The sequence below is a fragment of the Equus przewalskii genome, chromosome 19 (genome assembly GCF_037783145.1).
Source record: "Equus przewalskii isolate Varuska chromosome 19, EquPr2, whole genome shotgun sequence".
Lineage (NCBI taxonomy): Eukaryota > Metazoa > Chordata > Mammalia > Perissodactyla > Equidae > Equus > Equus przewalskii.
In genome coordinates, this window is record NC_091849.1 from 38,905,654 (window position 1) to 38,931,579 (window position 25,926).

General features: G+C 53.7%; 1 protein-coding gene across 1 annotated transcript in view; it reads left to right on the forward strand.

Moving 5' to 3' along the window:
• Window positions 1–929: 929 nt before the first annotated feature.
• The window catches only part of GLP1R (glucagon like peptide 1 receptor), a 39,397-nt gene continuing 14,400 nt past the window's right edge, over window positions 930–25,926 (forward strand). Inside the window, exons 1-7 of the mRNA XM_070584533.1 lie at window positions 930–1,072; window positions 8,417–8,513; window positions 9,424–9,531; window positions 17,535–17,653; window positions 17,999–18,105; window positions 21,931–22,084; window positions 22,745–22,904. Coding sequence (XP_070440634.1) covers window positions 995–1,072; window positions 8,417–8,513; window positions 9,424–9,531; window positions 17,535–17,653; window positions 17,999–18,105; window positions 21,931–22,084; window positions 22,745–22,904 — 823 coding nt within the window. The 5' untranslated portion in view covers window positions 930–994. The remainder of the gene's footprint in view (window positions 1,073–8,416; window positions 8,514–9,423; window positions 9,532–17,534; window positions 17,654–17,998; window positions 18,106–21,930; window positions 22,085–22,744; window positions 22,905–25,926) is intronic.

The following is a 25,926-nucleotide window of genomic DNA, read 5'->3' on the forward strand; positions in this document are numbered from 1 at the left end:
ATCTAAGTTCTGTGATGGGCGAGTAATCCCCTTTTCCCACCCCCACTCCTCAAGGGCATTAGGGAAGATAAAGTCAGTGGCCTCTTGGCACTCTCTGCCACAGCCAGGGTGCAGAAAGGGAACCTGAGGGTGGCCTGGCATCCCCTGCCCCACACTGTTTGCAGGTGGGAGTGGATACAAAGGCAGGTAAGATACAGAGTGCCCACAAAGTAGGGAGACAAAGATCCAGGAAGCACAGGGAACAGCTTGGGCACACATCATCACAAGGACACATGGGTTCTAAGAGCCCAGTGATTCAGAGCAAGGGCCGCGGGGGCTGCCGCAGTGGGGCAACCTCTAGACCCTCCCCGGCTCTGGGCTCCACTGATTCATTTGTCATTGTCTCCCCACTCCTGCCCCCAACCTTGGCTGTCCCAGGGCTGCCTTCGGGACGGAGCCCAGGAAGGAGGAGAGGACTTGGGGAGGGGGTAACCCTGCCGGGTGGATCTTTCTTACTACACTCGCAGCTCTTGGGGTTACACTCTCCGGGAGGGGTCTAACGGGCAGTATGACCTTGGACGAGTCCTGTGCGCTCCTCCAGCCTCAGTTTCCTTCGGATTACCCTGAGTAGGTGGCAGTGGATTGGCTTTCCTCGGCCGGGGGAACCTGGGAGGAGGTTTGGGGTGCGGGGGTGGGGGTGGGGGCGGGCCAAGCGCCCCGGCGGCGCTCAGAGCGGTCGGCCCGGCTCCTGCGCTTCCTGAGCCCGCGCGGCGCCCGCCCGGAGCGCGGGGCCCGGCACCTCCCGGCCCGGGACGGGCTGAGGGCGCGGCGGGGCGGCCCGGCGGCCTCCGACGGCCGGGGCGGAAGACCCGGGACCCCGCCCGGCCCCTCCCGCGGGCGGGGCGGCCCCGCGCCGGCTCCTCCCCCGGCGCCCGGCGCCCGCCACCGGCCCGGGATTCGTCGCCGCGCGCGGTTCCGCAGGTGGCAGCGATGGCCCAGTGCTGAGCGCCCCGCCATGGCCGGCGCCCCCGGCCCGCTCCGCCTGGCGCTCCTGCTGCTCGGGGCGGTGGGCAGGGCCGGCCCCCGTCCCCAGGTGAGACCCGCGGACCCCGGGGAAGGGGGATGCAGGGGGCGCGGCGGGCGGCGGGCGCAGGGTCCTGGCAGGGGCGGCCGGGACTTGAGCGAAACTCCACGGCCTCAGGCGGAGGGAACCGAAAGCCTCGGGGGAGTAAGGACTGGAGAGTTGGGCGCCCTGGGCTGGGTGGCCGAGCTGGGGGCTTGGACGGCGGACCACTCTCCCGGCCCCGGCGAGGCGCCCGCTTCCCCGCCGCCGGGGCCCCACTCCCGGGCATCGGCTGCCCCGCGGCCACCGTGCGCGGACTTGTGCGCCGCAGCTCTCTCCCCAGACCACTTTCCCAACTCCTTCTCCTCCGATAGCTGGGTCTGCGGCCCCGGGACAGCCCGCGACTCGCCCCCTCCCCGACCTCACCTCTCCCACTGCGCCCGGACCCCTTCCCCGCAGTGCCAACCCCCTCAACCCGCCCTCTTGGTCAAAGACCCTGAGAAGGTTCTGGGAGGGCGAAGAGGGCCGGGGGGTGGACACCCAGCTCCATTCCCCGCTCCCAAGCCCCCCAGCACAGCCTTTGAGTCATAACCCTAGAGACCCTGCGGTGGCAGCTTGTTGTCCTTCCTTGTGACCTCCCAGATGGAACTTGAGTGCCCGCCTCCCCCCAGCCCCTGCAGCAAACATGCAGGAGGCTCCCTGCTCCTCTAGAAGCAGCCAGGCCCCCCTCACACACTCTCACCTGACCCCCCAATCCGACCCCCCCAGGTTGACAACACATACCAGGGTGTGTACTGGGACACACAGGGGCAGCCTGGCCACCTTGGCGCCCTCAGAGAACTGACTGCAGGTGGACCCCTGCAGCCCTCACTGTGGTCCTCCTGTCTTTCCTGCCCCAGGCTCGCAGGCTGGGGGCTGTGGTTGGCATGTTTTGGAGAGGGCGATTGTCCAAAGATGCTGTGAGATGCTTGAGCAGAGAGGAGGCACAGGCTGGGGTGGACTGTCCTGTGTCAGGGAATCGTGTCCGCCCATTGCCTCCCACTCCTACCCCCAGACCTAAAGAACCAAGAGCTTTGGGCAGTGGGCCTGTGCAGGCCTTGAAATTTGTCCCAGGCAGCAGGTTGAGGGGCTTGTTGAGGGCCCACTTTACCCCTGGCTGAGAACCCAGATATGGACAGATGTGCCTCCCAGCTAAGGTGCTAGCCCAGTTTCAGCCCCTAAATTCTTTTCTGGACTCATTCTCTCCCTCTCCTTGTCCCTCAGTCCAGCTACTGCCCCTAGCCCCAGGGCACACCCTCCCTGCCATGGCACCTTCCCCCAACACCCCAGCCAGGCCTCTGCCTCCCTGGTGTGGTTGGGATCTTTCAGGAGCCAGGACTGCAGACCCATTATGTGCTTCTCTGTCACCTTTACCTCCTCCAGGCTGGGATGGGGTGGGGGTGGAAGGCTCTGCTCCCTGGTCCCATCCTGCTCCAGGTCAAGTTTGCAGACCCCATTTGGATTAAGGGAAGAGAGGAAGGGGAAGTAGAAAGGTTCTGGAAGCTGCCCATCTTCTCCCCAGAGTTCTCTCTCCCAGAGGTGTTGGGTGTCTTGAACCTGCCCTTTCTTCGATCCCCCTTATTTCTTAGCCTGGGTCTGAGGCAACAGCTGAATGTCCTGGGGCCATAACAGGCCTGGGGTGGGAGAGCAGGGCAGCAGGAGGAGACAGACTGTGAGCAGGGAGGGTGGAGCTTTGGGCGATGCTCTTGTTGGGGGGCCCTGAGCATCCCTGGCTGCCGCAGAGACCTGAGCAACAGGGCCTTTGAGGTTAGACTGCAATAATTGTGACACAACTTGTGTCCGTATATAAGACTCTAAAAAATGGTGGATTTTGCATTCTACTTTCTGTTCATGAGGTTGCAAGACTAGAGTTACTCCCTCCATGTCATTGATAGGAGGACAAAAGCTCTGAAAAAGAGAGTTCTCTGTGTAAGGTCACCCAGCATTTCAGGAACAGAGAGGAGAAAGGGGCTCAGGGCTGGGCTGGTGCCCAATACCCGCTTACCCAGAGGGACTGAAGGAAGAGCACAGAGTGAGCTGTCCTCCAGCAGGTCTGGCCAGGCTGGAAGCCACTTCTCTGCAGGCAAGGAGATGGCTGAACTGACCTCTGAAGAAGGGGACCTAGGTTTCATTGTTGCTGGGAAGGACCATCCCCTCCCCTCTTCCCTACCTCCCCAAGAATCCTGTGAGGGAGCTGTCTACCGAGGAGACAAGCCTTTGACACCTCAGTTTAGAACAAGACATAGCTGGGTTCAAGTATCAGTTCTGCTATTAGCTGGTGATCTTGGGTAGGACACCCAAGACCATCCCAAGCCTCAGTTTCCTCATCTGTAAACAGGGATCACAAGCTCTACCACGTGGGGTTTTGGAGAGGACTGAGACACTGGCACCCTGAAGCGGCAGCTTTAGTCACTGGGGAATCTGGAAGCCTTCTCCAGGCTGCAGAACAGGGCTCGGAGAGGGGTCGTTGGTCGCCCCGTGCCTCCGCACTCTCGGGAAGGGTGGCTGGAGGCCAGGTGTGTAGCCATCGGCGTGTACTTCGTCGTGAGCTGGGCTCCCTCCTGGACATGGACCCCGGGTGGGGGCCGGGGCAGGAGCAACCAAGAAACCCCATCCAAGGCTGCCCTCGGATGACTGGTGCTGAGGAAAAATAGGCTCTTCCTTAGCTGCAGCCTGCCCCTGGACAGATTCCTCTCTGTGTGTGTGATGGAGAGATACAGAGATGCAGAGATAGAGACAGAGACAGGAAGAGAGAGACAGACCTGGGGGGATGGCGGGGGCCTCTACGAGCCCCTGTTTCTCTGTATTTGTACATGACACTGTGTGTGACAGTCTGCCTGTGTGGGAGTCATTTGTGTGAAACATCTCAGCATGTAGTTGTGTGTCTGACAGTGTATATGTGTTTGTGCCCCCGTGTGAGATAGTGTGTCTATGGAAAGATCCATGTGTGTGTGTGTGAGACACCTTAGTGTGTGAACAGATGTCTGCCAGTATGTGTCCGTGTGTGGGTGAGACAGAGTGTGCTTGTGACAGAACATGTGGCTCTTTCTCTGTACGTGTGTGTATGACAGTGTGAGCTGCATATATGTCAGTCAAGGGGTCCGAGTGTGATGTGCGCATCGAGGGGCAATGTCTCAGCATGTGAGTCCGTGCCTGACAGTCTGTGTGTTTGTGCATGTGAGAGAGACGCTCTGTGTCAGTGTGTCAGTATGTAAGAATGTCCTGGATGGTGTGTGTGATACTGTGTGTGACAGTGTATCCGTGTGAGCATTCTTATGCATGTGGGCATGTGTGTACTGTTTTCCTTGCCCTGCCCTTCTGCTCAGATATTTAAAGCCCTTAAGAGAAAAAAAGGAGTCAAAGAGCCAGGGATCGGGCTGCCCCACCCCTGCAGGGCTCCGGGGCCAGCTGGGATGCTTTGAGCTCTGGGAAGAGGGCAGAGGGGGAGGAGGCTAGTGGTCCTGGGAGGAGCTGCTGGGGAAGGTGAGGGGCTGCTCCAGGCTGGGGGGTCCCGGGAGTTGTCCTGGAGCCCTCTTTCTCCTTTGGGGATGCCCTTTTCAGTTTTTCCCACCTCAGTGGGCCAGAGAGGCCAAGGTCTTGAGACCGACCACTCTATGTCGTTCTCCTTTTAATACTGCCCACTTGTGCAGGGCTTGATGATTCGTGAAGATTTTCACCTGCTTTATCTTGCTGGATCTGTACAGTAACTCTTTGAGAAGGATGATATGCCTATTTTACAGATGAGGAAGCTGATACCCCAAAAGATTACAGTGTGTCCCATCGGTCCCACAGGACCAGACAGAACTGGCATTTAAACCAAGGACTTGTGACTCTCTGTCCAGTGCTCTCTCTCCTGCACACCACTCTCTCCTGGCATCCTCTTTCTCACCTCCTGCTTCCTCCCCAGACTCCTGAGTCTGCCCCCTCCTTATTGTAAGCTCCACCCTGGGTGTTGTCCCCATTTGCCTTCATCCCACTCAGAAAGCTCCCATGAAGCCTGGCAAGTCCCGATTCTCAAACCTGCCAGCTTGCCCTCACCCTGGTCCCTCAGGCCCCCTGCAGCTGCCCTGTTCTCTGGGCCAGCTCTGCTGCCCTGTGAGGGGCAGGGGCATCACCACTGTGTCCTCTCCACCACCCAGCACCCCCGGCTCCACCTCTCCAGGCTTGCTTCAGGGAGAAATGTCACAGGAGGATGAAATGGGGCGGGGGTTGGTGGACAGGGCCCTGCCCCTCCTCACAGTTCCCTGCCCATGGGCATGGAGTCCCGAGTGTCCCCTCTTGGCTTTGCCACTGGCTCTGGTTGCTGCTGGAAGATGTCACCAATTGAGCAGAATGATTGGTCCTTGGGTATGAAAATATGTTCATTTCCTCCTTCTGGGACTTTGTTGATCCTAGAAGTGTGAGAGGGGAGGGGCCCAGATTCCCCAGGAAGCCAGGCTGCCCAGTGGTGGTCCACTCTGCCAGCAGAAATCCTGAGAACCGCTGCCAGTGTCTGTGCGTTTTCCACGTGCCAGGGGCCGTCCTAAGCATTAACTCACTTAATCCTCACAACAATCCTGGAGGGGTCGGGACTCTTATTATTCCCATTTGGCAACATGTGTAGGCTGAGGCTAGGGGTTAAAATGCTTCTACAACATCACAAACTTTATGGGGGAGCCAGGATCAGGCCCTGATCTGAGCCTAAAGCCAGGGCTGTTCACCCTCCCCTGTGTCACCGGGGCACCGTTGCACTGGGTGGGTCCCAGCCTTGTCCCAGACTGGAGCCTCACATCTGTCCCAGGTTGTGCTCTCTCCCTGGGCCAGAAAGTCCTCCTGGACATCAGCTCAAGGCTTTCCTCTGCTTGCCGGAGGATGACTGTCCCCACCTCTGCACCTTTGTCCCTGCTGGGCCTTCCTGCTGAAATGCCCACCCTCCAACCTTGCCAGTACAGTCTTGGCACCCCCAACTCCCACTTCACCGGAGCTCAGTCTGCAGGGTCCTCCTGCTTTGCATTGACGCTGAGCCCTGCGCCGAGCACTTTCACCCACGGCCTTCTCTGTTAGGTCCTGCAAAGCGTTTGACTCCACCTCACCCCCAAGTAGTCTAGGGACTCTTTCAGGCCAGGGCTCTGTCCTTTATCGTTGGGTTTCCTATGTCCACCCAAACCCCCTGAGCACCCAGAGCCTGGCACAAGGCGTGGCTTCCATAAACACCAGGTCGGGGGAGATCAGAGGTGTGACTAGTTTGTGCTGTGTGTGTTGCTGTGAGGATGAGCACATATGGGAGACCCTGCACTGGTGCAGGAAGAAGGCAGAGGACCCCTATTGTCAGGAAGCTCTCTATGTAAGGGGAGACACAGCGCCTCCCTCAGGGAGCCCCAGTCTGAAGGAGACACAGCCTGTCCTCAGGGAGCCCCCATCTGAGAGAGACACGGCCCCGTCTTCAGGGAGCCCCGGTCTGAAGATAGTTTTGTGTTTGAGGGTCCTCAGGGCAGGTGACAGGGCTGCCTTTGTCTTGAAGCTCTCTGAGGAGTTGGTGGCCAGGCTGGCTTCCTGGTGGTGTCCTTAGCCTTTAACCCCACCCCAACCCCCACCTTGAGACTTCTGGTTTCCATGGGCTTTCTTGTCACCACTCCCCACCCCAAACACACCTTCTGCTTGGTCCTGTTCCCAGCAGCGACCTTGCTTCCTGCCTGCTCTCCTCCTAGAAAAAGATCAATGGGCCTTTCTGCCTGGTCCCTCCACCCTCCTACCACCAGCAGTTGCTGCTTTTAGGGGCAGGGAGGAGAAGGAAAAAGGGTGGGGTCCCCCAGGACCAGCTCTAGTAAGACCTGTGCCGAGCACTCAGTTGTAACTAAACTCATGGCACTGCTTTTGCTGTCGTTGTGGTTGATTCCTTCTTCTTTTATTTATTTATTCATCTTTTAAACAAATACACTTGACCTTTGCGGAAAAGCTCAGTCCTTCAGGTAGGCCCACCTGCAGCCTCAGCACACCTACTCCAACAATGTGGCTGGGGCTCAGGCAAACTTGGTCCCCTCCCTGGGGCTTCCTCTGCAGCCGGGGATGAGCACATGACAACCCGTGTCTTTATGGGACATGTCTTATAAACCAGGACTCAGCTTAAACCAGGGCAGGATTACCCAGAAACCAGATCCAGCGTGTGCTCAGGGCACTGCCGTCAAAGGTGCAAGCTTCCAAAATGAAGCTATTTTAATTTCAGCACACATGTAGTTTTGTGACTTCAGAAAGTGAAATTTTGTTTTAAATTATGTATAGGCCGTAAATTTTATACAAGGAGCTCCCTGGTCATTCCAGCATCTGCAGCCTCTAAATGAGGAATATTTATACTCTTTGGCCTATTCAGGAAAAAGTACAAATAAAAAGAAACCTAGTCCCAAGACATATCTAAAGGATGTACACAAAAATGTTCGGAAGGGACAATTCTCACTCGAGTGGGTCTGTTTGGGTCTCTGTGCTAAAAAGCCAGTTCTGTTACCTTACCTGAAAATTGAGGTTCATCTCTCCCTACTCACAGATGGGGGACCCCTCCCATCGCAGGCCTGATCTCCATGTTCTGGAACTTTCCTGACCCCTTCACCCCATGTCCTCAGGACTCCTCCTTCTCCAGTTGATAGAAGCTGAGCTGAACATTTGATCTGAGTTTTATGTTGGAAGGGGACACTTGGGGGTTGTGTAGTCTCCCAGGTAACATGCTTGCATTTTGCTGGGGGGATGCTAATGGCGTAGTATTACCAGGTTCTGTGGCGCTGAATCCCACCACGCCCCAGGCCCTCCAATGCTCCATCACAGGCACTGATCTGGGGGACTCTGGGTCCTAGCCTTAGCTCTGCTCCTTGGCGTGCTGTGGGACCTTGACTGAGTCCCTCTTCCACTCTGGGCCTGCATGTCCCCTTCTAGTTGAGGAAGTGCGACAGCCTCATAGGCAGGCTGACTGGGCACTGGAAAGGAACACGTGGCAATAATGAAGCCAGTGGGCCCTCAGGAACTCTCTCTTCTAGGTGAGGCCAGATGACACCTGAATGAGATACACACTCTCCCCTCCCCCCTCCCCCACTCACCCCCGACAGCATCCATTCAGTAGACATTTGCTGGGCACTTACTAGACATCAAGCTGTGCACTGGTCCCCTGGGAGGGATAAAGACATCAAAACATCCACCTGGAGCCCCGCTGTGGTGCTGAGCTGTTCTCTCCCACTGTCAGAGATGGCCAGTGCCTGGTGGAGTTTGGGGATCTGAGATCCCCTGGAGATCAAGAAACCAAAAGGTAGAGGGACGTGGGTAGACAAGGGACTGGCTGGACCCACGGGGCCCTCATTTCTGCCCTCCTTCCAGGGTGCCACTGTGTCCTTCTCAGAGACACTGCAGAAATGGTGGGAATACCGACGCCAGTGCCAGCGCTTCCTGACGGAGACTCCACCCCCAGCCACAGGTGAGTCCAGGTGGGGCCCTCACCCAACCACCTCCTGGAGGCTTTGAAGGGCCCCAAGGTTGGGCATCATTTGTCCCTCTAGGATGCCACATCAGTCCTATGCTTCCATCCCTTTGTCCATTCTGTTCCTTCACCCAAATGCCTTCCTGCCCCCTTTCCAACTACTGAAAATTCGCAGGATCTTCAAAGTCCAGCGGGAGTACCACCTCCTCTGTAAATCTTCCCCAAGGAATGAGGTGGTCTTTGGCTCTTGCCCATTGGCTCTGCAGTCAGCCTTGGGGTGCTGTCTCATTGTGGCCTTATTCCCGCTCGTCCCCAGCTGGGCCCCTCAGAAGCAGGGACCTGGGCTTTCCATTCTCCATCTTCCTGAGCACTTTCCAGCCTGTGCAGGGGCTGGAGCCCCAACCAACGTATTTACAGGAATAAATGTTTTGGGGGAGTTTGTGGGGTTGTTTAAAGAGCACAGGATTGGAGCCAGATAGGCCTGAGTTCAAGTCCTGGCCCTGCAATCATAACACAGTGACATCAGTAAGGTTCCTTCAGCCTCGTGAGCTCCATTTCCCCTGCATCTGCGATGTCTAACTTAAGACTAGGCCTCTAGGGATCGTGTGCGGAGCATACACTTACTAAGCTCAGGAATGTACATCACATACACTGTTTACCCCCACAAAGCCCTGTGGGTTTGGGATCACCCCATTTTACAGGTGAGGAAACAGAGACAGTAACTTGCTGAAGGTCCCACTGCTGATAAGTGGCCGAGTCCCCTTGCTTGGTACCTGCCGGGTAGGGAAAGTGCTTGGCACATAGGAAGCACACGGCTGAGGCTTCTGCCCTGCCAGCCCTGGAGTGCGGAGGGGAGGGGAAGTGCCATGGCCAGGCCAGGACTCAGAGACTGTTCCCCCTGCACCAGGCCTGTTCTGCAACCGGACCTTCGACGAGTATGCCTGCTGGCCAGACGGGCTGCCGGGCTCCCTCGTGAACGTCAGCTGCCCCTGGTACCTGCCCTGGGCCAGTAACGGTGAGTCCCCTCCCCACTCCACAGACCACCCTTCCGCTCCGTATCCAGGAGGCCTGGGGCGGGGTGTGGAGTAGCAGGGCACTGCTATCTTTCCCTGAGACACAGCCCTCTCCATCCCAGAAGGTCCTTAGGCCTCCTAATGGGCAGTCTGCCTGTCTTTTATTATGGAAGGGGAGTCGGGGGTATCGGTGTAACTGGGTCTGAGGCCTGTGCTGGCAGATGCGGGGGAGGTGAGGTCTGACTTAAGAGAGAAATGTGAGCCCCCCTCCCATCCAGTAATCAGGAAAGTAGCCAGATCCTGGGGGTTGGGGGGGGGGGGGTTACCCAGAGCATCATTACTCTGATGTATGTGTATGATGTATGTATTTATGTATGACGTGTGTGCGTGATGTGTGAATGTATGATGTATGTATGTACAACATTAGTTTGTGGCTGCACCTAGCCACCTCCTGACTCTTTAGGGGTTCACTGATCAGATGAGCCCAGATGGGAACAGTGATCAGGGCATTGGTGGGGTTGTCCCTCAGGCCCTCCCCAGCTCACTTCTGCCTGCAGGGGACACCCGGCGCTGGGAAGGGTATGACTGGGTAAGTGAGAAGGTCATTGGAGTAAGAGACCTACAGAGGTTGCAGGGGGAGATCTGACTGTGTGGGTAGTTAAGGCGTCGCCCCCGCCCCCCCCACTACCCCCCATCTATCCCAGGCTCACAGGAGACCTGCACCTTAGCCTCTAGGAGCTCACAGTCTCAATAAGAGAAAAAAAGACACTCTCTTATAATAATAATAACAACTCATGTATAGTGCATACCTACTCTGTGCTAAGTCCTTCCCTAAAGGCAGGGTTTTCATTTAATCTTTACAACTGCCCCATGGATATGCTTTTTAGACAAATGAAGAAACTGAGGCCCCAGAAAGTTTCTCACTCACTCCAGATAACGTGGTAAATGGCAGAGCCAGGGTTTGAACACAAGCTCTTGACCACTCTGCCTTGAAGGGGCCTGAGACCAAGCAGAAACCAGCCCAGAAGCAAGTGAGAGAGTGAGGTCGTACTATGGGAAGCCAGCAGTCTTCCTGGAGGAGGCGGCCCCTGAGGGGAACATCAAGGCCCCTGGCAGGTCCTGGCGGGAGCAGACAGGACTCCTCAGGACACTCTCTCCTCCGCTCTCCCAATACGCCCGCCTCTCTCCAAGGTGCGCAGGGAGAGCCCGGCCCTGGAAAGAGGCGGGCACCTGGGTAAGACACATGGGGGATTAGTGGCCCCTCACATGGCACTTCTGTGGCCCACTGTAAAACACTTTACATGCGTCCCCTCAATCAATCTTCCCAACAATCCTGTGGGACAAGGACTTTCATTGTCCTCCCATTTTGCAGAGAAGGAGACTGGGGCACTGAGATGCTAAGTGCCTTTTCCAAGCTCACACATGTAGTAAGTAGCAGACCCAGGAATCCTTCCAGGGTCTGCTTTAGTCAGTGTGTTTAATTGCTATATTGGACTTCCTTAAGTGTGCGTGTGCGTGTGTGTGTGGGAGCACCTGTGTGTGGCCCTGGGCGCGGAGACAGGTGAGTGGCCTGGGCCTCTGCTGGCTGGGCACACCCCTTGGGAGGGCAGTGAGCTGCCTGCCCTCTCCCTATAGACGAAAAAGTTGAGCCTTACAATCTAATGGTTCTGTTTGCCGATGTTCTGAGTGGCTGTGTGATGAGCAAGTTCCCTCTCTGCCTCAGCATGCTTTATCCCGTGGAGATGGGGTAACACCAGGTGATGGGGGTGTTGGGAGGGTTGCAGGTCCTTGAAAAATGGTAGCTGTTAATTTTTTCCAACCACCCTACATACCTCCTCCACCTCTTGCAGTACACATACTTTCTCTGCCTCCCAAAGGTTTGGGACTGGCCGCTTGGCCAGCCTGGGCTGGGCCTCTAGACCCCAGGGAGCCGGGCGCAGGACAGGGCCCATCACTCAGCACCAAGCCGCCCCCAGCTCTGCCTGCTGCTCACGGCTCCATCCATCACCTTTAATTTTATTTGAGCAGGAAATAGGTCCTGGTGGTGCCCGTTTATGAGCGAACACAGTTTTATTGCTTTCTCTATGAAGATAACGGCCACTGCACAGGCCCCCTGCCAGCCTCCGCTCCCCTCTCCCGACTCACCAGGCTAATTCACTCCTTTTTGATACCTGGAATCACCGACTCTGCCTCCCTCCCCGCTCTCTGTGAGCTAGGGACCCACAGAGTCACCCACCGCAGGATCCCATAGCATAATTGCTGTCTCTGGCCTGTCCTGATTGTCCCCTTGCCAAAGGCTGGCACTGGGGGCTTCTCTGACCCTCACCCAGCACAAGTGGGAGCAGGAACTTTCTTCTGGAGTTCTGGAGCTTTCTTGGGTTGATCAAGGGAGTAGCCTGTGGAGAAACTTCATAGTGTGAATTAGGGGTGGGGAGAAGGAAGCAGGGTGTCTCAGGCAGGGTCCTGGCAGAAAACACACCCAGCTGGGAATTGGAAGAGATTTTAATGGAGAGGCCACTTACAGAGGCTGGGCAGCTTAAGGGGCCAGTAAGGCATGTAAAGTACCAAGGAGCACAGCAGTGGGAAGCTTTAGCATCCCTAGACCTGCGTGGAGCAGGAAAGGGGCTATGGGGCCCCCAGGAGAGCTGGAGGTCATGGTGACAGAGAGGCTACTCAGCAGCTGTGGCCACAGAGAGGCAAAGCCAACTGCCAGAACCTCAGAATCAAGGCAGGAAGGGAGCAAGGGAGAAATACCCCAGCCTCTCTCTCCTTCCACCCTCCTACTTTCTTCCTGTGCCTCCCATTGGCCAAATGCAGGAGAGGGCAGGGAGCCCAGGTGATGCTGTCCCCAGGGCAGCCTTCTGGGTGCAGAGCAGGGCAGAGGAATGAGCGACCAGAGAAAGAATTGTTTCCCACAGTAAGAGGGCACTGAGTGAGGTCTGTGTCAGGAGCCAGGGATGCCAATGAGACCTTAGGGGTGTGTGAGTGTATGTGTGTTGTGCTGAAGGGGTGTCCCCTCACCACGGGGCTGAAGAGGTCAGCTCAGTGGCTCCAAAAGTGGTGCTAAGGGAAGTCAGAGCCACCTCTTCTGCCCGGGGTGTGGCATCAGGAAGGCTTTTGGAGAGAGGTGACATCGAGGCCAGGCCTGAAAGAACAGGCAGATGGAGAGGGGGGAGGGAGGGTCCTCCAGGGAGGGAGGACATGCAGGCAACCCCTTGGAGACGGGCCAGGCCTCAGAGCTACACAATGTCCCAGGGAAGCCAGCCGAGCCCTCAAATTCAGACCCCTCTCATGCAGAATTTGGGACTCCAGCTTGCGCAGAGAGGGCAGGAGCAGATGAGTCCAGGAAGGCAGGTTTTCAAAGGAGATGCCTCGTGTCAACAAGATTCTCTGTAAACCTGAAGGCTGGAGAGGCTTCAGAGAGCCGGCTGCCGCCTGAGGGCCCTCCAGCAGGCTGGTTTACCCACAAACAGCTGATCTGCTCGCTACAAATCATTCCGGTCTCATTAGCTGCACCCCCTCCTGGTCTCTACCTGTTTTGTTAGCTTAGTTCTAATTATATGAGAGTCATAAAATGCTTTTAAAATAGCCCATAACTCACAATTCTTGGAAACTCTGACAGGTGCCTCCCTTGAGTAATGTTGAGCCGGGAGCTTTCACAGCAGGCCGGGGTTGCCAAAGGGAGATGGAGGCCCGCGCGTGGCCCCGGAGGACTTCTGGCTGAGGTGGTGTCCTCAGCTCCAGCCACAGCCTCAGGGAAAGAGTGCCTTTTCGAGAAACTGGGGTGGGGCAGCAGCAGGGCTTCCATTGTGACCGTAGTTTGAAGGCCTACTATGCACCAGGCGCTGCACATGCTTTTTTTCCTAATCCTCACACCGTAGACCTGGGAAGTCATATTGTTCCCATTTTACAGATGAAGAGACTGAGACCTGGGGAGGTCTGCCTAAGGTCCCATAGCAGATTGAGGGCAGAATCAGGATTTGAACTTGAGTCTGTCTAGTTCCGACCCTCAGCTCCTTCTGCTACGTCATGATGTGAGGCTCTACCCCTCACCCCCACCCCAAGCTGATGCCTTCAGTTGGGCCCCTGCCTTTGACCCTCTTTCTACTACTTTGAGGAGGACCTGTGACTCCCTCTCTGAACCCCAGCTTCCTGGTCTGTACCACGGGGGCCCAGTAGTCCTCCCTGGCTGCTGTGGTTGCCAGGGTGCAGGAGCTAATGGATTCATGAGCAGCTCTCCACAGCCCTGAGTGCCCGCGTCCACGTGGAAGGGCGGCTGTTAGCTTGATTACAGACGCCGCTGCAGTTTCCAGGAGGGGAGGTGTTTAATTGGGGGTTTTATTTCCAGCACAGGGCCTGACTTAATGAAATATCCCTGGGCCTCCTGGCATGAGGCCGGCTGCCTCCTAGTGTTGACAAGAGCAGAGCCAAGCCCCTGGCTGTGATTTATCAGCAGCTTCTGGGCCAGATAAAGCTGGGCTGATATGCAGGACTGTGCCCAGACCCACCCCACCTGCAGCAAAGATGGGTGTCTGGGGACCACAGGCCCAGCCAGGAACCAGCCCTGGCTTTTAATATTGGCTGCTAATGAAGATAATTGGCAGACACACTCACATAGGCTCCCTGAGCTTTTCAGGCACACAGTGATCCCTCGACACTAGGGCAGTAACACACACGTCTGTGCACACAGCTCCCCCACCCCTCAGCCTCCCAGCTGATCCTAAACAGAGGGCCTTGGAACGGTGCAGGCTGCCAGGGGTCTGTACTGGCAAGAGGACCTGCTGGGAGGACACTAAATGTTAGCAAATCCAGGCCCAGAAGAAGGGCAGAGGAGAAATGGTACGTGGCCATTGTTGACTGTTAGCAGCAAATTTGGCTTCTGACGTTTAGCCTCTGGAGGCAAACAGCTGGAGGTTTGAATCCTGACTTTGCTACTTCCTGGCTGGATGATCTTGGGCAAGTCACTTGGCCTCTCAGAGGCTCAGTTTCTTCATCTGTAAAATGGGATTAACCTTGCCTACCTTGTAAAGTGGTTGTGATGTTCAAAGGTGTCAGGCATACAGCAGGTGTTCAAAAACAGATTCTGAATGTATGGCCTGCAGAGAGGTGTGTAAGGGGTATGTGTAGGGAGGGAACCAGCAATTGTGAGTGCCTACTGTATGCCAGGCCCTATGCCAGCTGTGGCAAGTGGGTATTATTCGAGTCATACACCTGCTGGCTGAGTCCTGGGTAAATGGGCAGTTCGAACGTTTGTGTCCCATTGCCTTGTCCTCTCCCTTCCTGGGCCCATCTGCCTCCTCTTTTCTGTCAGCTTCCTCTCATCAAAACAGACTCCCAGAAAAGGTTCTGGCATCAGTCTCACTCCCCATGAAGTCAGCCCAGATCCCCATTATTGCTCTGGGGTTATCTACCGCTGGAGACTGGTTTGGCCTCATATCAGACCCCTGCTGAAGAATTCCAGGCATACACACAGCAGATAAAAGGGGCATCCGGGGGCCTGAGATGAGCCCCTCAGGTTGCTAAAATTAGACCATGTCACCGTCCAAGGTGGCGGGGTTGTCTGCACTGCAAGACATGCCAATAGTTGAGAGGAAGGTGATAGGAGAGAAAGGGTTATTTATTACAGCTTGCTAGCAAGGGGGAAGATGGCTGACTGATGTCCAAAAAAACCATCTTACAGAACAAAGACTGCAGGCCAGTTTTATATATGGGGCTGGTCTCTGGGTCGGGGAGGCATCTGATCTCCATGGGGGCAGACATCTGGTCTTAGTTCCTGGTAGTCTTTCGTTTTACTGGATATGCATCAGAGACCAAAGCAATGCCCTGTACCCTGATCTTTCAGTTGTCATTGATGATGCCTATTAGCATAGACTCTGCCCGGGGGTCATCGCATTCCTAAGGAACTCAAAGAACAAAGTTGTCAACTTATAGCAGCTGGGAGGGGCCATAAAATCTACAGAGCATGTCTGGGTTAGTTAATCAGAGGTCATTCAAAGTTACAATATGGTTTCTTTTCTACAGTATGGCTTCCCTTATGTCAACCTTGTGTTGAGCCGGTATCAACCACATCCCTCTCCTTCTCTCTCTTTGTCCTTTGCCTGATTTCGTTCATAAATGCATCAGGGAGCTACTGGGATGCGGCTCTTCTCACTGCCGGAAGTCCTGCCATTACATTTTCAGGTTTTTGCTTCTCTACAAGATAAAGTCTCTTAAAATGCAGTTTCTTCTAGAAGCAGTGATGCTTTGAGCTGACTTACCCCACTGTATTACCAGACAGTTTTGTCTCCTGAAGAGGGACCAAGTTCGGGGTTTGTTTCTGAAAGGGAGGCGGAGAAAGGAGAAGCGCTGGGTCAGAGTTAAGGAAGGGCAAAGGTCCCACCACAGGCCCTGCAGGTGCCTGACAGTGTGGGAAGAGGGCTGTCACCAGATCTTGAAGTAAAGTCCTCCCTGCATGTGACAGCAGTGGTCAATGCATAGTTAGTGAGCTGTAAAACAGAGCCCCATGGCAGATGGCTGCGTCTCTCCTGCGCTCTTACTGGGTAAGCCTTGGGGCTAGCAATGCTGTCACACACACGTGTTAATGAGCCTCTCCCCAGCAAGGTTCTTACTGCTACCTCTCCACCTGGAAACTTCTGACCAGCCACTGCCAACTAGAGCCTCAGTGGCTTCTCCATTCTCTCTTCCTCCCTCACACTGTGCCTTCCTCCCCCAGCTGGGGAAGCTGGTCTTTAAAATCTTTTAATCTTTTAGAATTATAAAATCTTTTACAATTCATCCTTGGTTCCAGTTTCTCTCCTTGATCCCGCTGTGCTAAATCTCCCTCCCTTTTTGTCCCGGGTTTCCTGACCCTGCCGTCAGACTTACGTTCTCCTGCAGAGAGGTAATGAGGCATTTCCTCTCAGATGCAAGTAGGCCCCTTATCCCATCTTGTGGCCTCACAGCAAACCTGGAGCCACAGTCATGCACCTCTCGGGGAAGGTGGACAGTGAGGCATGGCAGGAGGACTGCCTGGTGCCCAGATGCCCAGAGCTGATGTGAATGGGCACAGGGAGACTTCCCACCCCTGGGGCTGCTGTGTCTGTGTTTGATCTCTCTTGGTTTGCATTTATGCTCTTCCTTTCTGAGCAATTTTTTGTTTTTCTCTCTGTGAGAGTCTTGATTCCCTGAAGCTCGGGACTGTATCTCCTTCTTTCTTCAGACTAGAGCTCTCTGAGGACAGGGGCTGGATCCTTGCCCCCTCTCAGACTGAGAGGTCTCCAAGTGCAGTCTCCATCTCCAACTACTTGGAGCTACCTGAAGGGAGGAGCTGGGTCTTCCTCCCTTTTGAATGGCGGGTCTCCAAAGTCTGTGTCTCTACCTTCGACTTTTAAATCACTTGTGTCTCCTTCATCAGGTTAGGACTTCTTAAGGGCGGGGCTGTGTCTGCCCTCAGACTGGGGCTCCCTGAGGGCTGAGCTGTGTCTCCGCTCAGACTGGGGCTCCCTGAGGGCAGGGCTATGTCCCTTCCTTTCTCTCAGGAGCTCTATGCTACTTTGTTCTCAGAGTCTGCTCTGCTGGAGGAGTATTGGAGGGAGGTGGGTGCTGAGTCCTGAGACTCAGAAGTTGCAGGGGTGGCTGTGGGGTTATTAGAACCACTGCTGCTCCATGCCAGAACATGTCAGTAGTGTGATTTGAGGCTTCAGGCAGGGACATGGAAATGGGCTAGAGTGGTCTCATCTCAAAGGCATGGATTCATCAAACTGCATCCCAGGGTGGCTGAGAGGGAAGGCTGAGGGTGTGGCTGGGTGGCCTTCACCTTTGTGACCCCTTCTTGTCCCTAGATCAAACAGGCATATGGCAGAGGAAGAAGGGTGTGTGTGTGTTTGTGTGTGTGTATAGAGGGGAAGAGGTGTTGCTAACTCCGAGGGGTCACTTCTAGGGGAGCAGGTGTGACCCCCAGGGTGGAGAGGAATGAGGGGCGTGTGGTGTTGGCTCGAGGCTCAGCTCCTGCGTCTCTCCACCCCAGTGCTGCAGGGACACGTGTACCGGTTCTGCACAGCTGATGGCCTCTGGCTGCATGTGGACAACTCCAGCCTACCCTGGAGGAACCTGTCTGAATGTGATGACTCCAAGGGAGGGGAGAGAGTGAGTTGAAGATGGGGGCTTTGAGCAGCGGGGGGGTTGCAGGGTCCCATCTTCATTGGAACAGGGACCCTGGGCATCTGGTGGGCTGGTCTGTCCATCTTGTCCGTTCCCCTGCCTCTGGGGGCTTTGCACACCATGCTTTCTGGACAAAGGTGGTATGTCTTCACCTTTCTGGCCTTGGAACAGAGCTCTAGAAATCCCAGGACCATTGCTATGGGTTATTCTTTTTCTTGTGTTCCGGGGTCCCCAGTGGGGCCTGACTTGGGGCCCCAGCTCCGTTGCCATCCCATGGGGAAGAAGGATGTGGGCTGCCCCACGTACACTGTATCCCCCGTGTGCACACAGAGCTTCCCGGAGAAGCAGCTCCTCTCCCTTTACTTCATCTACACGGTGGGCTATGCGCTTTCCTTCTCCGCTCTGGTCATCGCCTCTGCCATCCTCCTCGGCTTCAGGTAAGGGGGCCCGGGGCGTGGGAGGGGGCTGCTTCGTCCTAACTCCCTGCTGTGTTCCCAAATGGAGGAGGGGGACCCCAAACCGAGGCAACAGTGCTGCAGGTTCTTCTCTTAAGAGATCTCCAGAGAGCCCATACCAGAGATTATGAGGTCGGAAACACAGGATACAAGACTGTATACTTAGTCTAATCTCTACTATGTGGATGCGTGCATATCATACTGCAAAAAGGGAAAAACAAACACCACACACACACAAAGCACACACCCCAAACCTTACCAGTGGATGGTAGGATTAGGAGAAATCCTCTCCGGTGAGCAGTGTAACTTAAATAACCAGAAGGTCAGTATGATTTTAGACGAGATTTCAGGGGTTTAGAGATTCTGCTCTCTATAGAGCTTGTCAGCCCCCATGGAAAAGTTCTTCCCTGCATCTAACCTAGACTGGCCATTCCTTCCAGAGTACCAGGTTCTTCCTACTCCCTCTGCACTTGGTGGACGAGGCCCAGGGGGGCCGGATTCAAGGATGGGAATGCAGGACACCAGCCAGCAGGAACAGGAGAGGCAGCATTCCTCCTGTCCCCATGGCACCTGGCGCACACAGTCAGTGCTGGGCACACAGTTAATGCTCAGTAAATGCATTCACTCAGTGAATACTCTCCCCTTATATTATGAAGTATTTCAGAGATCCAAAAATACACTGGCTGATACTATGAGCACCTGTGCACACACCATCCAGCCCAAGGACTGAAGCCTATCACACAGTTATGTTTCCTGGGCTAACCCTTCCTGCTCCCCCCAACCAGAGGGAACCCCTGCGGGGGCCGCTTATAATTCCCACACATCTTTCTGTACTTTTACCACATTTGTAAGTATCTGCAAAAATATATAGCATAAGTTTTGCAAATTTTTCATGGCATGTTGTACATCTTCTGCAATGTTATTTTTGGCCCAACATTACATTTTTGTGAAATTCAGTCACGTTGATACAGGTGTTTCTGTTTCATTTGTTTAACTGTCACTCTACTCCATTGTATGATATATCACAGTTTATTTGTTAAGCTTTTAATAGACATTTGAGGTCTTTCTTTTTTGAATTATTAACCTTACTACAATGAATGTTCTTACCTATGACCCCTTGTGCATTTCCCCAGGGGCGAATAACCTCCTAGCGGAATCACCTAGTCTGAATACCCCGTGCTTTTGCAAATTTATTAGGTGTTGAGTTGCTCTCCAAAGTGGTCATACCAGTTTCCTCTGTCACCAGTAATAAATTAGAGTTCCCTTCGCTTACCATCCTCAGCAATATTTAGTATTTTCAGATCTAACTGTTAACTAATGTGAAGTGTGTGAAATATCTCATTATGATTATAATTTGCATATATTGATTCCTAGAGAGATTAAGCTTTTTTTTTTTTTATGTTTTGTTCTGTGACTTGCTTGTTCACATCCTTTGCTTGCTTTTTATTTGGCTCTTTCTTTGTTATTTTAGGCATTCATTATATACTCTGGATACTAATCCAGGATATATCCTCTCTTAGTCTGTAGGGTTTTTTTCACTCACTTTATGGTGACTTTTATCCACAGAAGGCCTTAATTTTAGTGGAATCAAATATATTAATTTATGTGTTTTTATTGATAAAATTCATCAATAAATATTTTCAACTGATAAAAATTAATTTTATCAATTGAAAAGAAATTTATCAATTTTCTTTTCCAAAGACCAAATTTCTTTACAGTCTTGTTTAAGAACTTTTTCTTTAATCTAGGGTCATCAGTTTTGCTCATTCCTCGTGGTTCTTTGATGCACCTGGAATTTATTTTCGTCTATGGTGAAAAGAAAAAGTTTAATTTCGTTTTTCATGTATACATATAGTTAATTGCTTCAGGGCCATTTACTGATAGCCTGTCCTTTCCTCCTCAGTTTGCAGAGCCAACACTGCCATGCAGCAAGGGTCACCTATGCCTGGGTTGGTTTCTGTCTTCTATATTCTTGCCTATTGGTCTATTTATCTGTCCCTTTGCCAATACATGGTGCCTTAACTACTATAGCTTTATTTAAAATCTTGGTTCTTTTATGGCAGGCCCATTTGGGTTCTTTAGGAGTGTCTGGACTATTCTTGGCCCTTGGCTCTGCTTTATAAGTTTTAAAAGTTGCATGACAAACAGCAACAACAACACTGCTGGAATTTTTGTGATAGCCATATTCAGTGTGTCAATCGATGTGGGGAGAGCTGACACCGTTAAGCTAGTTTTCCTATACATGAGTGTGGTGTGTCTTCCCTTAATTTGTCTTCTCTAATGAGCGTAAGCAAATTTCATGGTATTCTCCATGGAGATCTTGCCTATCTTCTGTTAAACTTATTTCTAGGTAGCCAATTAAAAATATTATAAATGAATTTTTAAATTTACTTTTTAATTGTTTATTGCTGATGTGTATGTATACATCAACAACCTTGCTGAACTCTCTTATTAATTCTAATAATTTGTGTGTGTCACTTCTCTTGGATTTTCTAAGAAGATAATCCATCATCCACAAATGATAATTTTGTTTATTTCCAATTCTTATACATTTGTTTCTTGCCTTATTACAGTGGCTAGGATCTATAGTGCAATGTTGAATGGAATGATGATAGCTTCTTAAGGCTAGATGATCCTTATTTTGTTCCTAATTTTAAAGGGAATGCTTTTAAAGTTTCTCAGTTAAGAATGCTGTTTGAGGGGGCCAGCCCCAGGCTGAATGGTGAAGTTCACATGCTCTGCTTTGGTGGCCCAGGGTTCACCAGTTCAGATCTTGGATGCAGACCTACTCACCACTCATCAAGCCATGCTGTGGCAGTGTCCCACATAGAAGAACTAGAATGGCTTACAATTAGGATATACAACTATGTAGTGGGGCTTTGGGGAGAGAAAAAAAAAGAAGAGGAAGATTGGCAGCAGATGTTAACTCAGGGCCAGTCTTTCTCACCAAAAAAAAGGAAAAAAGAGAGCTTATAAGTCAACCATTAAAAAAAAAAAAGAATGATGTTTGCTCCCAGTTTGGGTAGATAGCGTTTATTAGGTTAAAAAATGTCCTTGTATTTCCAGTTTCCTATGCCTTTTTTTTTTTTTTTTTTTTTTTTTTTTTAAAGATTTTATTTTTTCCTTTTTCTCCCCAAAGCCCCCCGGTACATAGTTGTGTATTCTTCGTTGTGGGTTCCTCTAGTTGTGGCATGTGGGATGCTGCCTCAGCGTGGTCTGACGAGCAGTGCCATGTCCGCACCCAGGATTCGAACCGACGAAACACTGGGCCGCCTGCAGCAGAGCGCGCGAACTTAACCACTCGGCCACGGGGCCAGCCCCTCCTATGCCTTTTTACATGAGAGGATATTGAGATTGTATCCAATACTTCTTGAATTCCTACGGTGTGCTTAGCCCCAGTCTGCCTCTGTAAGGCAGCCCAGAGGCACACAAGACGTGGGCCCTGTCATCAAGAAGCAAAGCAAAGTCTCCACTGGGGAAAGTGGTCTTCACCCATAAACAACTTGGGTTACACATGACTTTGTAGAAAAGAAGATGCCTTAGAGAGAAGGATAGAGTGTGGATGGAGGATGGGGCGGGTGTGGCAGTGACTGCACAGCTGAAGGCTTCATGGAGAGGCAGAACTTGAGTTGGACCTGGAGGATTTTCAAGGTTATAAGGAAGAAGGGCATTCTCAGAGGAGGGAAGACAGGAGCACAGTCCCAGAGCCAGAAACACGCCCAAGGTGTGTGTTAGCTTGAGAGCCGGGGTTTGCAATGCAGAACTATTGGCCATCTTGCCAGGGAAGGGCCCTGCTTTCTCCCACAGACACCTGCACTGCACCCGGAACTACATCCACCTGAACCTGTTTGCATCCTTCATCCTCCGAGCACTGTCCGTCTTCATCAAGGATGCGGTCCTCAAGTGGATGTACAACACGGCCCCCCAGCAGCACCAGTGGGATGGGCTCCTCTCCTACCAGGTGTGTGTGTGTCTAGGAAGGGCTGGAGGAGGGATGGATGGTCAGTGAAGGCCAGCCTCCCCCACCCCACCCAGGCCTGGCACAAAGAAAAGCAAGAACTGCCCAGGCCTGGTCCTCAGGGAGCCTCCAGTCTGATGGGAGAGACAGTCTACCCTGGGGAAACATGCAGTCTGATGGGAGAGGCACTCCACCCTGGGGAGCCCCCAGTCTGATGGTAGAAGCAGTCCACTATGAGGAGCTCCAGTCTGATGGGAGAGGCAGTCTACCCTGGGGAACCCCTAGTCTAAGGAGGGAGACACTGCTCCTGCCCTTAGGGAGTTGTCAGCCTGACACAGAGGAGTGGTCTTTGGAGACAGACCTGGGTTTGAATCCCAGCTCTGTCCCTTAGTAGCTGTCTAGTTTTGGGCAAGTCATTTAACTTCTCTGAGCCTCAGTTTTCTCACCTGTATGGGATAATATTAGTTTCTTCTACCCAGGATAGTGAGGATTCAATGAGCTAAAGCGGGTCAAGTTCTTAGCACTAGCCCTGGCCAGAAGGTGTTAGCTCTCTCATTCTGCATTCACCAAGGCAGGATAGCAGCTGGGGCAGGAGGGGGAGGGAGGTCAAAAGAGGCAGGGGGCAGAGCTCTTGTCCCCTGGGGACCTTTCCTCTGCCCCCAGAACTCTCTGGGCTGCCGCCTGGTGTTCCTGCTCATGCAGTACTGCGTAGCGGCCAATTACTACTGGCTCCTGGTGGAGGGTGTGTACCTGTACACGCTGCTGGCCTTCTCAGCTTTCTCCGAGCAGCGCATCTTCAGGCTCTATCTGAGCATAGGCTGGGGTAAGGTCTACTGTCATTCATCTCCCCCTCCCCCTCCTCCACCTGTGGCATGGGGGCAGTGGGAGACCATGACCCCTCTTTGAACTGCTGCCATCACTCTATCCCCAAGAGGCCAACTAGTTACTCAGAACCACCTCTTGGCCAAGGGGCAGGCCCACTGAATAACTCCCTCCTGGGCTCAGGACTCACTTATGATGGGGCTGTCAAGGCACTGCAGGGGGTTATGATTACCCTCCCCACTTTGTACAACGCTTTGTCCTTAATGGAAGCAGAGGCCCCCCCACCCTATCTGGCCAAAAACACCACACACACCACTGGCAGTCATGGAACTGTCCTCAAATACCCCTTTGGGAATACAGCCCCACACTCAGTCCTGGACAGCCCAGGCCCTGAGGGCAATAGAGTGTCCTGGGCCTCAGAGTGGGGGTCCCTGGGAGTGAGGGGCTGAGGGGCTATGGCTCTGTCACATCATGGTGAAGAGGAGGGCCCAGAGGAGAGCCGAGTAAGGCAGAGTGGGTCCGCCGGAAGCCAGCTGAGGAAAAGGTGGACCGAGGATGTGCCTGGAGCCCAGCTGGAAATGTTCTAGCCAAAAAAGGTTGCCGAGAACCATTGTGTCTTTTTTTTTGCTGGAACATTTCTGGTTGTGCTTCTGCCTCTCGCCATGTGGGATTCCGAGGAGAACAGGGGTGGGATGGGGCAGAGGCTGGGACGCCCACCAGCAGCAGCCACCTCCCCACCCCACTAGCGGGAAACAAGTACCACAGTGCTTACTCTGGAGGGGCCCTCAGGCACCCACCTGGGACGGAGCCGGAGAACAGGCCCTGCCCTCTGGTCCTCCCTAATCTGCTGGTGTCCCTGCCACACACCACAGGACCCTGCCCTCCACCTTGAGCTTGCCATTCATTCATTGATTCCTCTCATTCCCTGGTTCGCCTGCCTCAGGCTGCTCTGACCACTGCTGCCCCTTGACCTCCCAGGACTTCTCGCTTCAGTCATAGCCACGATCTTCCCTCGATGTCCCCCTCCCATACTGGCTCCTGCCTCTGAGCCTTTACAAGGCTGTTCCCGGTCCAGGTTGCCCAGCAGGCCCTGGCTGTCTGCTCTCGTGGGCCCTCTCAGCCTCCCTGCCCGCTGTCCTTGCACTTCATTCATTTTTGCTGGTGTTCCTCGGCCACTTGGTTCTGTATAGCCCCATTGTAGAAGAGTAGCTCTAAAGGGACCTTAAATGTGATCTGTGTCTTAGGGCAGGGCAGGGCCTTACAGGCAGAGCAGGCACTGGAACCAGCCCTCCTGACTCCTGGGCTCTGCTGCCATCGTGCAAAATTCTCTGGCCTGCATTGCATCTCTTTGGTCCCCTGAGGGCCCAGCTGAGTAAGCTCAGGCTCCTACACAGGTGGACCTGACCTCTGCACACAGCTCCCTGCTTTCACCCTTCCGCTTCCTCCCCCCGGGTCTAGCCCCTCCCTGCTTGGCCTTCCTTCCCTCCCAGGCCTCTTCATCCTGCTAGGGCAATCAAACAGGCAGTGGGCAGCTGGAGAGCCCTACAGCTAACTAGGGGTGGGGGCAAGGTTAGACCATCAAGGGGAGTTCTGGGAAGGCTGTCCTCAGGCTGGGGGACTGTGTCTGTCCATTCTGGGAAATAGCATCAGCACTGTTAGTGCCTGTCACCATGGCGACCCGAGGGCAGGAACAATCAAAGGGAGGGTGTGATGTGTGCAGAGGAGCGGGGGTGGTTGGTGGAGGGTTAGTGGGGATGTATGGTGCCCTGGAGGTCTCTGAGTAGGAAATGGGGGAGGTGCCAGTCCTTTTCCACCACGTCATGCCCCAGCTCAGGGCTCAGAGTCTGAGGGGGCACGAGGGCAGGACCTGTGGGACCTCCCTTCCCAATCAGAACATCCTCTTGAGGAACTGGGGTGGGGAGATACAGAGAGAGACAGAGGGACAAAGTCCGAAGGACAGAGAGAGAGATTCACAGAGAGCCAAGAGCTCTGTTGTGATACCAGGAGGCCTAGCCCAAGTTGGGATGCTTGAGAAACAACTTTTAGCTTCTTGTGCAAGCAGAAGAATTAAAACCTAGGACTCCAACACAGTTGGGGGAGTCCCCAAAAGGCACGTCAGCTTCTGCTGTAGTCCGTGGGTGGCTGGTTGCCCCCATAAGCCACCACAAGGAGGCTGCACAGGAGGGAGGCAAGTGATGGACAAGGGTATCATTACTTCTTGGAGCCAGTTCTGTGTGTCTTAATTCGAGCTTTGTTCTCCAGCCTGTCTTGTTAATTTTCTAAATGAGAGAAAGATGAAGCCAGCAGGGAGTGTGTAATGTTTGCATGTGGCAGAGCTGTGCCTGCATTTTTAAAAAGGCTTTGTTAAGAAGATGCTGGTGATTGAATGAAGTCACCAGGTCTGGCTGATAACGTGAGTGAGCTCCCTAATCCTGGAATGGGGTCTCAGAGAGAAAGGACAGCAAGTGGCTGGGGAAGCCCAAGAAGGAGGTTTCTGTACATGTATGGCTCAGGAAATTGGCGCTGTCTTTCCTGGAGAGCTTCACGTCTCTCATTGATATATTGACTCACTCGTCATTCATTCATTCATTCATTCCATTCTCACTGAGCATCTTCTGTGTGGCAGGCTCTGTGCTATGTGCTAGGGCCTTTGGAGGCCATTTATCCCTTGTCCAGTCTCACGAAGGCCTGTTACTAAAGCATCATGGATGCTGAGAGGTCTGGTTTGTGTGAAAATAAATGGCCAAGGAGAGATCGATCTGATGAAGAATGCTGGTCAGCTCTGAGCTTCTCTGCTTCCTCCACCCCTTCCTCCATCCACCAGCCAGACCTTCGAGCTGCTCAGTAGCTGCTGTTGAGTGGACATCTCTGTGTTGAGGATATGGATGCTGGGGACAGGAAGGGTATGAAGTGGGTTCTGCCCTGGAAATGAGCTCCTTCCTGGGGGAGACACCCCAAAACCACCCATGCATATGCATGGACCCCCCCCGACACACACACACATCTGTGTCCATGCATCTTAG